Source organism: Purpureocillium lilacinum, assembly GCF_023168085.1.
Source record: "Purpureocillium lilacinum CBS 284.36 DNA, scaffold_6, whole genome shotgun sequence".
Taxonomy (NCBI): Eukaryota; Fungi; Ascomycota; class Sordariomycetes; order Hypocreales; family Ophiocordycipitaceae; genus Purpureocillium; species Purpureocillium lilacinum.
The window spans coordinates 2,893,675-2,909,602 of record NW_027072116.1 but is presented as its reverse complement, the minus strand read 5'-3'; the positions used below and the strand labels follow the sequence as shown (position 1 = coordinate 2,909,602).

The 15,928-nt window shown below is 57.1% G+C and overlaps 5 protein-coding genes across 5 annotated transcripts; 2 read left to right on the top strand and 3 right to left on the bottom strand.

Annotated features, from left to right (window-relative positions):
* On the bottom strand, positions 1–2,902 carry PLICBS_008772 (uncharacterized protein; the record flags this gene model as incomplete). The annotated part of the gene is made up of 10 exons (XM_065601453.1): positions 1–623; positions 682–850; positions 921–1,099; positions 1,156–1,208; positions 1,265–1,429; positions 1,484–2,200; positions 2,252–2,429; positions 2,451–2,568; positions 2,623–2,705; positions 2,761–2,902. The coding sequence occupies 10 exons, from the start codon at positions 2,900–2,902 to the stop codon at positions 1–3; spliced, it is 2,427 nt and encodes an 808-aa protein (XP_065457525.1).
* A 3,025-nt stretch (positions 2,903–5,927) lies between these two features.
* On the bottom strand, positions 5,928–7,487 carry PLICBS_008771 (mitochondrial enolase superfamily member 1; the record flags this gene model as incomplete). Its single annotated transcript, XM_018324763.2, has 4 exons — positions 5,928–6,228; positions 6,280–6,501; positions 6,565–7,342; positions 7,400–7,487. 4 exons carry the CDS (start codon positions 7,485–7,487, stop codon positions 5,928–5,930), a joined length of 1,389 nt encoding a protein of 462 aa, XP_018176157.1.
* Positions 7,488–8,539: 1,052 nt separating this feature from the next.
* Positions 8,540–10,622, top strand: PLICBS_008770 (uncharacterized protein; the record flags this gene model as incomplete). Its single annotated transcript, XM_065601452.1, has 10 exons — positions 8,540–8,803; positions 8,863–8,897; positions 8,965–9,100; positions 9,168–9,425; positions 9,490–9,521; positions 9,572–9,789; positions 9,854–10,065; positions 10,126–10,172; positions 10,237–10,306; positions 10,365–10,622. 10 exons carry the CDS (start codon positions 8,540–8,542, stop codon positions 10,620–10,622), a joined length of 1,530 nt encoding a protein of 509 aa, XP_065457524.1.
* Positions 10,623–11,058: 436 nt separating this feature from the next.
* PLICBS_008769 (putative serine/threonine-protein kinase iks1) lies at positions 11,059–13,359 on the bottom strand (the record flags this gene model as incomplete). The annotated part of the gene is made up of 3 exons (XM_018324764.1): positions 11,059–11,705; positions 11,765–13,230; positions 13,313–13,359. The coding sequence occupies 3 exons, from the start codon at positions 13,357–13,359 to the stop codon at positions 11,059–11,061; spliced, it is 2,160 nt and encodes a 719-aa protein (XP_018176158.1).
* A 1,212-nt stretch (positions 13,360–14,571) lies between these two features.
* Positions 14,572–15,513, top strand: PLICBS_008768 (uncharacterized protein; the record flags this gene model as incomplete). Its single annotated transcript, XM_018324765.2, has 1 exon — positions 14,572–15,513. The coding sequence occupies one exon, from the start codon at positions 14,572–14,574 to the stop codon at positions 15,511–15,513; it is 942 nt and encodes a 313-aa protein (XP_018176159.2).
* Between the last annotated feature and the right edge of the window lie 415 nt (positions 15,514–15,928).

The following is a 15,928-nucleotide window of genomic DNA, read 5'->3' as shown; positions in this document are numbered from 1 at the left end:
TTATAACTTCGCCAGAGTCTTCCCGCTCTTGTTCACCAGTCTCAGTGGCAGCTTCCTCGCGCGAACTGCAACCTTGTTGACGGTGCCATCGTTGGTCCATGAAAAGTCAACGCAGCCGCCGCCCCTGAGCCGCAGCCCCTTGACGCTGCCGCCAGCCCATTCCTGGGGGATCGCCGGACCCAGAAGGACAGTCTGGACGCTGTCGTCTCCCCACGCCTGCGGCAGGTCGGTGGCGAGCATGGCGAGAGCTGCAGCCGACTGCCCAAAGTTGGCGTCGATTTGAAAGGGCAACGCCAGCTCGACAGGCTTGCCGTCGCTACCGTCCGTGGTGTAGACGGACAAGGCATTGGGAGCAAAGTTTGCGTCGATGGTGTACTTGAACTCCTTGTATGCCTCGTCCACGACACCCAGGCGGCCCCAGCACGCGGCGCGCAGTGTCTTCTCCCATCCCGTGTTGGAGTCAGCCGTGCCATTGCCGCGCGAATACAGCGAGGTGGCAACGGCATCGACGATGGTCTTGTTCTTGCCGTGCACGCCGGAGATGACATAGCCGGGGAACCAGCCGTTGAGGTGGGAGAGATGCCGATGTGTGTTGTTCTTTTCGTCAATGTCGAGCTTCCACTCTGAAACCGGCTAGGTCAGGACTTGTAAGGGTATGCTAGGGTGTGGGGATGAATATACCTTGAATCTGGCCCCAGTTACCAACTCGAACTCCCTGATCAAGGTCTGCAAATGCAGCCTTGACTCGGGCTAGAAACTTGGTGTCGGCGTCTCCTGACGCATTCCAGTCTCTGATGATGTGGTCGAAGAGCTCCCAAATGACTTGTTGAAACTGAGCACAGCCGAATGTCTACAAGAAGGCGTCAGCATGCTCCCCATAACTCTGCGGCCATCAATAAGCAATCTGCAGTGCGCCTTACCGTCGGGCCTTGCTCTGGCGAGTTACAAGGGTTGGCAACCAGCGTGCCGTCCTTGAAGTACTGATCCTGGACCAGCACATCGAGCCAAAACTCGGCAACGCCTTTCATAAGAGGGTAGCCCACCGACTTGTACCACGCCTTGTCGCGGCTGTAGTCGTATCTATCCCAAACAGTGGCCACTTCATACGGTCAGGACGTGGGCTATCAGTATGCGCGATGAATCGGGGCAACGTACTCATCCAGGCTGGGTCATGGTGGAGGTCGGACCAAGTAGCGTCGTTGCCCTGGCTATATAGTTGTGAGCCTTGAATCATTGCCGGGTTGTCCAATTCACTTGGACTCACGCTGTGTGGCCAAAGATGTTTAGGTTGGTAAAGGCAACCCAACCACTGGCATTGTACCACAGCTTGGCGCTTTCCGTGCCTCGAGGCACCCAGGTATCAGTCATAAAGTCCCACAGCGGGCTCATAAGGTCTCCAAGACCCATTTGCTCCGCATGCCAGTTGTTCCTGTTTAAGAAATTAGATCCCTGTGCGTACCTAGGCCGGTGGGTAGGAGCTTACATCTGGACGTTTACGTCGATGTGGTAGTCTGAACTCCAAGCTGGGTTGACTGAAGGAGCCCATTTGCCCTGTAGGTTCGGCGGCAGGCTTCCAGGGCGCGACGACGCAATGTACATATATTTTCCGTAATCAACGATCAAGTTTTCGACAAAAGGGTCGCCTTTGTCGGTGGTATACTCGGTAAGCAGCTTCGCCGTATCAACATCGGCGGACTTGTTCGGGTCCGGTAGGTCGAGAGCGAATAAGTTGTACCACTCTTGATGATCCCTGATGTGGTCCTTGAGCAGGCTGTCGTAGGTCCGTTTGGATGCCTTCTTGATTGTGTCGATGACCTCTGGGTAAGGCTGCTCGCCGCGGAACGAGTACTTGTTCTCTGCGTTGCCCCGTTTCGAGTCGTACTCTGTGCCCGTCGCAAGAACAAATATCACCGACTTTGTGTGGCCTCCCCGGACGACCATCTTGCCATCCTTTGTGCAAGATCCGCGTACACCGGAGCCTATTGCCTGCACCTGAGCGTCAAATTTCATGCCAATCTCGCCCATTCCCTGGTTTGCCGCGGTGCGGCCACTGAGGTGGACGCCATCGCTCGAGCAAGTGGATTGAGAGGCGGGTGACGTGCGGTAGTCGTCGATGATGCCGACTGTCACATCTGGGAGGGGTTTGTTGGAGGCGATGCGGTACACACAGACGTGGTCGGGGTATGAACAGAACTGCGTTCTTGACGTCGGAGTCAGCGACAGCCGATCTTGGCGGGTTGCTTATACGTACGTAGAATAGTCTGCCCCGTTGGCGGTGTAAGTCACTGTGTGCACTGCGGTCTCGAGATCCAGCGAGCGTTTGTATTTGCTGACGTGGGATTTGTCTACACCTTCAATGGCGACGGTGAGGTTTGCGAGCATCTCGTACGAGCCATAGTCGGCAGTGCTGCCATACAGGGCGCTTTCGTCTGTAATACGTCATTAATCACCCGTTTCGTGCAGACCAGAGCCGAATAACTTGCCTCCAGTACCGTCCTTGAAGATGGCTTTTTGGATACCAGGAACGAAGTGTGCCAGGGATTCTGTCGGATTGCCGCCAGCATAGCTCTGCCAACGGCGTCAGATCTCATCTCGTTTTAGTCTTTTGTCAAGGCGCCTTACGGAGTTGGCAAAAGGACCTCCTCGCCATAGACTGTCGTGGTTCAAAAAGACGATATCATCTCCAGGGACGCCCAAGGGCAAACCTAAAATGAAACGCTTCCGTTAGAATCGGAGAAAGTTGGATTCAATGCCACGTACCAGCTTGTTTGCCGTTGCCGATCGTGTAAGCTGTCATCAAGACATTATCGACGTTTGCTGGTGTCGCTGTCCAGAGCTTTCTCGCCTGGACGGCAATAGGTAGGCCTAGACCCCATGTTGCAATAGTGGCTGCCGTCTTCATGGTGACAATTGCGACTCAGACAGTTCCACTTGTTGTTCCTGCTGTGAATCACATATCGCGGCGTCGTCGCATTGCTTAAGTAGTCGCGCGAACTTGTACGTCAAGCCGCATTGGCATAGGCCAATGCTACCCAGCATAGAGCCAAGTGTCGGCCGCATTGCATTGCGAAAAGCCGAAGACACGAATCAGAGGCTGCAAACGCCCGAAAACAGCTCCCTCAGTCAATGTCCGTCGGGTATTTTGACGATTATCTACTTACCGTTTTGGGACGGAATGCGGAGAAGCTCTGGCGATCTTTGGTCTTTGTCGAAGTGCGGAGACGCGCAAGCAAGTTCACCTAGGAATTAAGTCCACATTCAACAGGCATGATCGCTCCTCAAGCGATCATGGGGCAGGGCTTGAGCAGGAAGTCGGCGTCGATCTACATGCTTCTTCTTTGCACTCAATCGTGGACAGTTCAGCATGTTCCCCCTTCAGATGCTTCAGAGCTAGAGCCGAGAACCAACGGCTGCGATCGCACATCTGCGCTTCGAGTGTCGCCTCCGCATTGACGTCCGGGATCCGGCTGCCGGTGGGTAATAGCCGGGAAGATAATCGGAGCTTCACCCGGCGAATCCACTCCTACTCCTTGCACATCTGGTCAGTCTTTTGTCCACACTCTACGAGTATACTCCCAGTCGAGGTAGCCCATGTCCACTGCAACGGCAGACTTGCGGCGCCAAATGAAACGGGCGTCCAAAGCTTGCGTCTGCTGCCGGGCGCGCAAAGTTCGCTGCGACGTGCTGCAGACTGGTCTCCCCTGTACCAAGTGCAGAGCCGACGGCTTCGATTGCAGCGTCCGCGAGAGAAAGAAACGACGCAGAAAGGCGGAAGCAGGTGGCACCTCTTCCTCAGCTATTCCCAATACTATCCCCGGCTCTGGCTCACTTCCGCATCATGTCGCACTTCACCAAATACCTCACTACCCCTTTTTCCGAGACTTCAACAACGGAAACGACCGTGCGAGCCGTATCAGGCCTAAAGGTCAATCGATCCGCCTGCCTCCATCCATTTGCTGCGAATCTAGCGACCGCGAGAGCGATGACCTCCAGTTCCTCAGGCACAGGGGAGCATTGGACTTGCCGCCCAGGCCGTTCCTCGAGGAGTTTGTTTCCACTTATTTTACAGTCTTTCACCCCTTCTTTCCCATCGTTGACAAGCCGGCCTTCCTGAAGCAATACCGGGAGAGCGATGAGGTGGCAATTCTGAGCGGTCGTGGCCCAAGTCTTCTACTCCTGCAGGCCATTGTTTTTACCGCAAGTGCCGTAAGTTTATGGGTCGATTAGGCATTTTACCACTGCCGACTTACCTTTGCCTTGTTGCAGTCGGTGCAGAACGAGGTACTGGATCAACTCAATTTTCCTTCCCGGAAGCAAGCGAGAAAGGTGTTGCACAGGCGAATTCGTGTAAGTAGCGGGAGCCGTGACCCTGTCTATTGATCCATCTTCGGCCGTGGCCACGTTCAAAGGAATAACATTCGACAACTCTCGAACAAGTATCTGTACGACTTCGACTATGAACACGATGGCATCACAACTATACAGGCTCTCCTCCTAATGAGCCACTACTATCCGTCCATGGTCGAACAGAAGCACACCTGGTTTTGGGCGCAACAGGCCACTGGTCTCGCGCAAGGTGCCGGTCTTCACCGTGATCCCGGGCCAGTTCCACAGCGGAAACTCTGGGCGCGTATCTGGTGGGCGTGCCTCTGTCGAGACAGACTCATAGCACTAGGGACCGGTCGCCCAATGCACATCAACAGCCTCGACTGCAGTGTTCCCATGCTCACGACCGCGGACTTGGCGGAGGAAGGTGACGACGACAATGATCGGCAAGTCAAAGCCATCTTCATCGAGTTTGCGAGGTTGTGCCAGTACATGGAGGGCGTGCTATCTCTCCCGAATAATGTGACGGCCGCAGCCAACTCCCTACCGGACCAAATTGCCCTATGTGAGACCACCCTCGACCGCTGGCTTGAAAACCTCGTCCCAGAGGCACAAAGGCGAGATGCGAGAGAGACGCGTGACACCTGCGCTCTGTACAGGGCCGTGTTGCACATGATCTATAAGTACGAACCCCTTCCCTAATCCTCTTCCTGTCCGGAGATGGCTCCATGAGCTTACCGTGGCCGGTCACTGGTGGCTGATGGTTCTTTAGTATCGTCGTGATTACACTACACCAGTCGTATAAGGTTCTCGGTGAGACTAGAACGCAGGTGCCGCTGCCAAGAGTGCAGGCAGCGGCGGAGGACTCGACGGGTTTGGCCATGGACCTGATCCAGCTCGATCTCGTGATGCTGAGTCCGACTATTTGGTACGATGTCTAGCGATCTTGGGTCTCTTGGTCAACTAAATTGGCAAATCTCTAATCACCTATCACAGTGTTACGGCGATTCTGCCGCCTTTAATCATACACCTCCTCTGTCTACGCTTCAATTCTCAGAGATCCACTGGGCCGCCAGACACATACCATTACGACAATTGCATGGCGTTTCTCCAGCAGCTTGGAGACATTTATTGGCATGCGAGCTTTTATCATGAGTTCTTCGAACTAGCTGCGTCTCCCCAAGGACAGCCCAATTCCACGAGAGTCCACGACCCGCTGGTCGCGTTTCTGAGCGACAACTTGCCAGCAAAGCTTCCTTCCAGCAACCGACCAACAGAGCCGCATGTGCGAGAAGAGGGTAGTGTTGTATCGAAGGTATCCAAAGATGGGGCTGCCAATGCGGCCCATCATGTCGCCTCAGAATCACACCTCACGGTAACAGACGCGGCTTCTGGCGCTCCACCGACAGGTGATACGTCGGCTTCAGAGGACGGAAATGGCGATTTTCTGGGTTATCTGGCTGGGCCATTCGAAGACTGGCTGGAAGACCTGGGATACTTTCACAACAGCTTCCCCTCGGCTTGATACATCGCCTTTTCATACAAGGCAACGTATGTATGTATAAACTATCACTATACGGGTCTACATCTATGATTAAGATCTACAACTCTGGGCCATTGCGGATTGCCAGGCCCTCGTCGCTGTTCCAGAAGCTGCCGTCGGGAAAGCTGTACTGGGCGATTGCTTCCGGGGTGTACTCGACACTGTACCCGGCCTCATACGGGGTGACAAAGTGGCCATCCTTGGTTTGCGAGGGCTGCGTGAGTACCTGACTAAACGAGTTTATGTGCTCCAGGAGGCTCTTCTCTCCAGAGACGCAGAGATAATTGATGAGCGCCAGATGCTGCGTATACTCGTTGAGCCCGATGCCGCCGCTGTGTGGTACGATAGGTATGTTGAATCTGCGCATTGTTAGCATCTGTTGACTAACACTGAAAGCTGCGGGCGCTCACTTCTTGGCCATGAGAAGCACTGCGAGGACCTCGTTCACGCCGCCCAGTCGGCAAGCGTCGATCTGGCAGTAGTCGATGGAACCTGCTTGAAGGAGTTGCTTGAACATGACGCGGTTCTGGCAATGCTCCCCGGTCGCTACCCCAACGCCATGAGGCTTCAGCGCCTTTCTAATGGCAGCATGGCCTAGGATATCGTCCGGTGATGTTGGCTCTTCGATGAACCTGCCATTAAGGCACGTTAGACGCTGTGCTGCAGGTTTCGTTTGAGATATACTTGACACTTACACTGGCTTGAACTCTACGAGCTGTAGCATGTACTCGATAGCGTCGGGCACACTCCATACCTGATTGGCATCGACCATGAGCATCCGGTCATACCCTATGATGTCGCGAGCAATCTTTAGGCGACGTTTATCGTCATCCAGGTTTCCGCCAACTTTGAACTTGAACTTGTCCATGCCGACATCGATATTGGACTGGATGAGCTGAACCATCTTGTCATCGGTGAAGCCCAGCCAGCCGGCCTGCGTCGTGTATGCCGGAACGGCTCGGTTGCGCTTGGCTTCGTCCAACCTCGACGACTTGGTCTTTTCATTCTCCCGTAATAGGCCGACGGCTTCTTGAGGGCTAATAGCGTCGAGTATGTAGCGAAAGTCGATGCAATCGACAAACTCCTCGGGCGTCATATCAGACACCAGCTTCCAGACGGGCTTGTTGAGGAACCTGGCCCAGAGATCCCAGAGAGCATTGACGCACGCGCTCAGGCCAAGGTGGACGACTCCCTTCTCGGGACCGACCCAACGCAGCTGCGAGTCGGAAACGAGATGGCGCCAAGTCTTGCCCATGTTGGCAGTCAGGTCGCCGAGGGAGCGGCCGACGAGGCGCTGGGCGATCATCCTGGCCGCCTCGACGCAGAGGTTGTTTCCGCGACCGATGGTGAAGGAGAAGCCGTGGCCGTGCAGGCTGGTATTGGTCTTGAGTATGAGATAGGCGGCGCTGTAGTTGGGTCCTGGGTTCATGGCGTCGGACCCCGACAGGTCGAGGCTGGTCGGGAAGCGGAGATCTGTTGGCAAAGTTAGACAGACAAACGGCAGTGAGAAATAGGAAGGGGGGGTCTCACCGTGAGCTTCGAAGCCTATGATTTGGACGTCGGAGATGGACACGTCGGCCCGGCCATGGCCATTTGCGTCTGTTCTCGACGGTGCCATTGTGGTGTGTCCTCGGGGGGTTTGTGACGGAGGGTCTTCAGAATACTGAAAGGAACAGGTACGCATATGCAGTTTTGCATCTCCAGGAGGGGTGGATTGCGTGCAAGCAAGATATAGTTCAGCTATTGCTCAGCCAGCAACGCACATCGCCGTCTGCGTGTGTGAGGCGCGCCACGCCGCTCGCGACTTACACAACGACCAATAGGAGCATTTTGGTCGGCTCTTCGGCAGTACACGCAGCGGCGTGTGAGAACCTGATCCCCTGGAGAAATAGCGCCGGACAATCGAGGAAGCTGGCTGGATGACAGAGGCATGGCCAAGGGCGGGCAGGGGGAATCATCATTTGCTCCCCAGGACAATTAGCCGTCGCCTATTTCGACACAGTGGGGACGACATCGACGGCCAAAGGGAGTCAATAAGAGGCCTCGTTACTTCGCACTTTACGCAGTATCATTACTTGTATGGGTCGTATGGCACTTACACAACGCCTCCAAGCAACCCCCGCACCTCGTCCGAACCCGCGGGGATGGCGCCGGCTCCGCAACACGAAGCCCACAGTCCGGGGCCGTCGCGCGTGGCTTTGCCCCAGGTCAGCCAACTGGAGGCCGTCCGTCGGCTCTTCGGCTCTATCCACGACCGGCAGTCCTGTGCGTGGTGTATTCCGGGGGGAGCACATTGACGACAGACCGTCGCGCTTAAAAAGAAGAGAATATTCACAATGGAGACTGTCGCGCAGCTGGAGAGTCAAAGGATCGTCTCTGTCGTCCTCTATCTGTCGAAATGAGAAAGGTGCGAATCCCCTCGGATCGGTAGAGTCTGTGCTCCCTAACGGCCCCTGATTCGCAGCAAGTCTATCTCTACGGCATCGCGCCGTGCACCGGTGGACTGGCATTTGGCTATGTAGGCACATCCCGCGGTTTGATTGAAGACGAGTAGTAGGAGAAGACTGGACTGACATCTGCCCAGGACACTGGATCAATGAGCAAGTCTCGAGTCATACCCGGCGGGACGCCTCAGCTATTAACTCGCTCCGTGCAGGCGGCATTCTCGCCATGCCCCAGTTTCTTGAATACTTCAACCACCCGAGCAACTTTCTCCAGGGCGGCATCACTGCCTCGATCCTCGCCGGCGCCTTTGCGGGCTCGCTCCTGACGGGCGCCTTTCTCGCCGATCGCCTCGGCCGCCGGTACACCATCCTCCTCGGCTCTGCCGTCTTCACCATCGGCTGCGCCATATCCTGCGCCGCCAACAATGTCGAGGCTCTCATCGCTGGTCGTGTCATCAACGGTCTGGGCAACGGCTGCCTGACCATGATGGTGCGTCGCCCTCGTCCCTCTGTTGTCTATGTCTTGGAGCTAAAGCAAGTGCTGCACAGGTGACCATGTACCAGAGTGAAGTCGCACCTCGCGAGTATGCAAGATTCCTCCTAGTTTCTGCACTCCTCGAGGTGCTCTGTTGACATTGGGCATCTCACTAGAATACGAGGTCGAATCATAAGCTTCTTCCAGTGCTTCGTCAACTTTGGCATCCTCATCGCCTTTTGGATCCAGTACGGCACAAGCCACATCCAGGGCGACGCTTCGTGGAGGCTTCCCATGGGTCTCCAGATGTTTGTGAGCGCTCTCACTTCTGCGTCGTTTTTCGCGCCTCTCTGGAACAAGCGTCCTCACACACACCCAGGCTACCGTCGCGCTGCACATCACCATGTGGTTCATGCCCGAGTCCCCGAGGTGGCTGATCCAAAAGGACCGCCAAGCCGAAGCCCTCGCGGTGCTCGCACAGGTGCACGCGGCAGGCGATGTCAACGACCCTTACGTGCAGGCCGAGTTCGCCGAGATTGTTGCCAAGATCACGTTTGAGAAGACGCATCCGGCCCCGAGCTATTTCGACCTGCTCATCGGCAAACAAAAGAGGCGCATGTGGATCGGCATTGGAGTGGTGAGCTCCTCCTCGCTCCATGTCAGGGGTCTTGACAAGGACGCGCTCTGACATTTACCTCCAGCAATTCTGGCAGTCCATGACGGGCATCAACGTGTAGGTATTGTTTTCACGGTTGAGTCGCTTGCTAACCATTGTCTGCCCAGCATCATGTACTACGCCGTCTTTCTCTTCCAACAAGCCGGCATCAGCGAGACGTCGTCTTCGCTCCTCGCCAACGGTCTGCAGGGCGTGGTGCTCAATCTCTTCACATTCCCAAACATGTACTACATGGATAAATGGGGCAGGAGGTGGCCCATGATCATTGGCGGTGTCGGCATGGGAATCTCCATGCTGATCATTGGGGTCGTCATGAAGACCGCTGGTACGCATTTTAATCGCCACGCCCCGTCCTTGGTCGCGCGTCTAAAACCCCCCCTCTCGCAAAGGAAACCCCGTCTACGACTCCGTCACCAAGAAGACAAATTTCGACTTTGCCTCACCAGCAGCATCACAGGCTGTCATTGCCTTTGTCTACATCTACGTCGCCGTCTTTGCCATCACCTGGGCGTGTGTGGCGTGGGTGTATCCGCCCGAGATATTCTCCATGAGCATGCGTGGTCGGGCCACGTCCATGACGACAGCCACCAACTGGATCATTGTATGTCCTAAGTCTGGTCCGATGCCTGTGCGAGGAGGGCCTTGAGCTCATTGTGAACAGAACTTTTGGTTCGCCCTATACATCCCAACGGCAATGAAGGAGATCAGGTAATGCTGCGCCCCTTGGCTGGCGATGTTCCTCATTCCTTCAGCACTGACAAGCCGTGTATAGCTGGAAGCTGTACATGATCTTCATGAGCCTTTGCTTCCTCATGTCCATTGTCGTCTTCCTTTTCTACCCGGTATCACCCCTAGCCACCCTACTTACCCCTGGCGACGCGAGCTTACAGTCGGCTGCAGGAATCCGCCGGTAAGACGCTCGAAGAGATGGACTTCTTGTTCGCCAAAGGCCGCACTCCCTTCACATTCCTCGATCGAGACGCAATCAGAATCGGCGCGCTATTTGAACGCGACTTGGCCCATGGCGAGGCCTTGACCGCCTTTGACATGGAGAATCTAGACGCAAAGTTGGCCTCGGTAGAACCCGCTGCGGGACACGTCGAGAAAGTGGTTCAGCATCGTCTCCAACAAACTGCAGACCAAGGACCAAAGGAATGACGCGTCCGGGTACCCGTGACGAGACGGTGCCGGGACACTTAGGTCGTGCGGGCCCCGAAGACTGCAAATGCCAGTCATGCATAGGCAATGCTAAGAAGGGCCAAGCCACTCCGTACCGGGTCTCCAGGAATAGGAAAACGGCTAGCCGTACCGAGACCAAAAGCACGTCTTTCCCTAGAGCGACTGACTAGAAGAATACTCCGTTGCGTCTCGTATCTAGCATGAGTTAGTGACGAGTGGCCTTGATCCTCGATGAAGGCACCTACCTCTTCGTGATTCATCCGAGCAACATCATGACAGAGATTTCGTCGTCTTCGTAGATCGGCATGAACTCTGCCGTTGTTCTGCTTGTTGCTGCTCATTGCATCTGGTCTGCTTCACGCACGGCCCAGTGTCGGGACTCTTCTTGTTCGCATAAACCAGGTCGCCAGAAATCCTACCAGTCGGCCCAGTCATCTCCAGGAACGGCAACGCAAAGAGCATTCCACTTTTGCGCTAGCCAGAGGACAGCAAAGTGAAACGCCAGCAGAATCATGCTTGTGCCGAGGCCAGCTGATGGGATATGGGTCGAAACCAAGTCCCCCGTTTGTGAATCTCTGCGAGCCCCGCCAGCGGAAGTGATGGTTGGCAATCCCAGGTCGAGGGCCGCCACGACGACCAGGGGTATGCTTACTTCAAGACTGGCAACATACGGCCAGCATGGGCGCCCTAAAGTTACCATCTTCAGGAGGAAAAGTCCCAGACGACCAATGTAGCTCACGAACTCGGGTCTGATGCCGACAATGCCAAGCATGCGCTCGAACATTACCACTGTTTGGTATCGAACCTCTTCCGCCCGGGTCCGGGGAGGCGCCAGCAACAGTGGTGGCGAAAGCGGGCCGCTGCTATCTACCATCGAGTGAGAATCGTGGTCAGGCCTCGGCGCAAAGTCGATGCTGTCAGGAGCCGCGGCCGAGCTGGCGTTGCGGTGCTGAGCAAGGCCAGGTGGTGGCACCCGGTCCGACTCCCGTTCTGTGGCCTTGCGCCAGGCGCTCGCCTCGTCGTTGGAACTGCCGTTGCTATAAGACCGCTCCTTGCGAGGATCTGTGACTCTTGTCAGACTACGAATAGTGAGTTTTGAGACGCTGAAAGCTCCAGCTTACCTGGCACTGGTGTCCCCGAGGAGACGGGCGAGTCAAGATTCTGGACGCGAATGCCTCGTAGAGGACTCGAGTTGGGGGTCCTGTCTCCCCTGGTGATACCATCAAAGTTCGTCTCGCTCCTCATGGCAGTCAATACCTCATTTGCGCTCGGCCGCTCAGCGGGGTCCAGTGACAGCAACTTCTTAAGAAGCTTGTATAGTCTTGGTGGCAGGTCGGGGCGCTCGCGGCGCTCGTCCTGGAAACCCTTCCAGTCCATGATTTCGTCACGGAGTTGGTCAATGTCCTCCAACTCCTCCTGGATGGCATTGGCTCCGTGGTAGGGAAGGCGGCCGAAGCACATGAAGTAGAGAATCATGCCCAAGGAGAACATGTCTGATTTTGTGGTAAAGTTGCCGTATTGGCCGGTAGCATCCATCTTGAGGACTTCCGGGGCGCAATAGGAGATTGTACCGGTGGAGCCAGTAGACTTGCGAACGACATTCTCGGGCTGCACTTCTCCAAAGTCGCTGATGAGGCATGTCATCTTGCCACCTTCCTTGTGCAGCAGGCAATTGCTGGGTTTGAGGTCGCGATGGATGTAGTTGGCGGCATGGAGATAGGCGACCCCCGAGGTGACGTCCTTGAAAAGGGAGTAGATGTCCTCGAACGACAGCTGCGGCCTGCTGTTGAGGAGATTGCGAGGCAGCTCGGCCTGGCCCTTGGAGCGACGCCGCATCTGGGCCTTGAGCTCCTCCTTGGTGGCCTCTCTGGGGGCGCCTCCCACAACGTACTGGTGGAGGTCACCGCTGTTGCAGTACTGCTGAAGAATAAAGGCACAGGCGACGCTGGGACCAAACCGGGTGAGCTGAACGTCCTCGAGCCAGACGTGACGGTACGACACGAGGTTCGGATGCGACAGCTTGGCGAGCAGCTCGACCTCAATGAGAACCTTTTCGAGCCAGGCGTGGTCGTCGCCGACGGGAACGCGTTTGCAGGCGAAATGGCCGAGCTGACATCCGTCGATTTCGTGCCGGACGAGCAGGACAACGCCTTTGCCTCCACGGCCGAGGACGGTTTCCTCAACGAAGAAGGTCTTGAAGTAGTTGGGGCTGAAGGCTTCGCGGCGGATTCTGCTGCCCTCAGCCTGGCCCACGCCTGGAGCGCTAGAGAGGAACTCGGCGTCGTCACCGACGGACTCGGCGGCCGGCGTCGAGTGCCTGGAGTGGTCGCTCACAAGGGCGGGCTGGGCAAGCCGCCGGACCGGACTGGGAGGGCCGTTTGCGCCGTGGAAGCTGTGGTTTCCGGCGCGGAGCATGCGAAAGTAGTCGGGATTGACATATTCATGATTCATGTCATACTGCCGGTCAAAGGAGCGCTCGGGAGAGGCGGCACGGCCAAGTGGCTGGTGGCATGTCGGGCATTCGGTACGGCGGATCTCGAGGCGCTGGGAATCGGGGTCTCGGACGACGAGGGAGCTGTGGTGGCGGCTTGCGTGGTAGAGATGTGTTAGCTGACCAGCCGCGTGCTGTGGGATCCGATGCGTTTTATTCGCGGGCGACTGTATCTTACAGGACAATCTCACGACCCTCACGAGGATGATAAGGGATCAGCGACATTGCGGGAGCGGGAGCGGCGCGGAAGGGCGGGACATGGCGAGCGAGCGTTTGCCCGGCTGTGATGGTTGGACGAGCCGCCCGTCGCGATCTGAGGCGGTGCGGTGCGGTGCGGTGCGAAGCAGAGCGCGGACGGTCGAGACTGCTGGCCGAGGCTGCTTGTGGGCAAGGCAGACGGTCGCGCTCGAGATGGGGTGCGGGAGTGGCGGTTGAGGAAGGGCGACGGGATCGAGGCGAGGAAGTTGGCCTAGGCCCGTCTCCCTCGCGGCAGCCGCCGTGAAGCTACTATACTCGGAGGAGGGGAGGCGGAGATGATGGAGGACGCAGACGGCCTGGGGCTGCAGGGAAAGACTGGGAGCTCGAATAACGATGCATGAAGTAAGTTACCTTAGCACAGGTATCCATGTGCGCAGCGGCGCAATGAGAGGAGGTGCAACCGCCATTAGCTCGTGGAAGGGTGCTTGCATCTGGTGGCGGCATCTGGTGGCAGCTGCACGCGCTAGGTAACGTTATTAGGTACGCAGTGAGTGGCTACGCGGTACGTCACGCAGTCGGGGATGGAGCCCTGGAGCTCTCGAGCTCGAGCTCTCAGGCCAATGGATGGCGCCTGCCGACCGCGGGATGAAATAGATGCAGCAATGGAACCCAGTGGAAGCGCGCCTCAGGTGCCGATGGGATAGGTAGTGGGAGCCCCTGGAGGCGGCCGCTCGGCCCACTGAAGAAGAACTTGGAAGCTGCAGCGTCCAACCCGCCCGGGCTACTACAGGTACCTAGCAGAGGCAGGAGGTCATCAGAACGGGATGCAGGCAATCTCGCCCTCTAATAATCCATGATGGTGCCCGCATGATTGAGCCTCCAGCCATTGCCCCTCCATCCGTTACAACCTTGGAAAGCTGCAGGCAACCTCGTGCCCCGCCCCAGGTCTCCCTCCAACTGGCCGCGCACATCTGTCTGCGCACGCCTCCCCCGAGCCACAACCAAACGAACTGCGAGCGACGCCTGTTCCAAGCCCAGGCCTGGCGATAATATAATTACCTTCGTACCTCAGTAGCGCAGAGCATGGGCGCTTCTGCATAAACCACCACTGCAGCCCCGGCATTGATCGTCGCAAACGAGGTCTCCCGGCTTGCAAAGGCAATGCCCTCATGCTCACTCATTCACACTCGTCATCAGCCGCCGCCGCTCACTCGTTGCCCCCACGGCCCTGAGCCACCTATGGACGAGCTCCGCCAGGCATGCGACCGCTGCCATGACAAGAAACTGAGATGCCCCAAGATGCCCGGGTCGCCCAGTTGCGGCCGCTGCGAGAAAGCCCGCGTCCCCTGCGTCTTCAGCCCCCCCACGCGGCCGCTCCGAGCATCCGTCCACCCAGCCCTGCTCGACTGGGCGCTGTTCCAGGACCCGGAACCGCCTTGCATCCCAAATGAGCTGAATGGAGCTTGTCAAGACAGTCTCCCGTCTCTCTCAACGGCCCTTGCTCCGCCAACCGAGACCACGAGGCTTGCGGAGCTGCTGGTGGCTCTCGACCGCATCTGGCGCTTCTTCTCGGCGGAAAAGCTGCACGACCTCCAAGGCCAGCTGCAGGCACGCGCCGACCTAGTCGGAGGGGATACCGACTTGCGGCGTGCCTTGGAGGAGCTGCTCAGCCATGCCCAGACATTGTCCGGGTTGTACGTCGACGTCTTCCGTCTTGTGGCTACCGCCGACGTGGGCGGCCCCGAGGCTCCTCGAGCTCAGGCACCGCACCCTCCGCTTGATCACGCGACGCTCAATGTCCTCGTCGCCACCCATCTCCGCTACCTGGACGTCCTCGACTGCCTGGTAGTGTTTGCTCGGGTATGCGCCAGCATGGCACCATTGTTGCCAACCGACTACGACCCCGATTTCGATGTGCCAGAGATTCGCGTCGGCTCCTTTGTCGCGCCGAAAAGTGCGGCCGCGTCCATCTTCATCTCCATGCTCGTCGACCTTCAGATCCTTTTGCTGGAGAGAAGTCGGAAACTACAGGGCTCGCTACCGCTGACTGGCCCGGATGCCTCGAGGGAAGTCGAGATACTACGCCTCCAGATGGAAAGCCTGACGGACCGTGCCGACGACAGCCTGGGAGAGATGAAGAAATTAAAGGAGCATTTGATCAGGGCCGGGGCAATCCGGTGAGCCCTCGTTCGCGATGGGCAATGCACTTCGTTTTTACCTAGAGAGGCGACAACGCGTTGCGCACTGCGGAACCGAGTTGCAACAAGTCGCGCGCTATCAATACCGAGCTGCTTTGCAGCGGACGGTAGCGGGTCGCGGCAACGACGGCCATAACTGCGATACTCTTGCCGATGCCACGGCTAAAGAAACGGACGGGGACGCAACCGCGGCGGAATTCGAGTGCAAGTGTCGGAACAGTCGAGGATCCGGCGTACATGACTCATATGTATGCTGGTTGCCGCTCCTGGTCCGCGCATGTTGCGGATATGCGGGCTGGTTATCACGGTTGCGAGAGACAAGACTTGACAAGTTGACAGGGACCCTTGTGGAGCCAACTGGCCCGCAAACAAAGCCGACGTTGAAGCTTGCTTTGGGA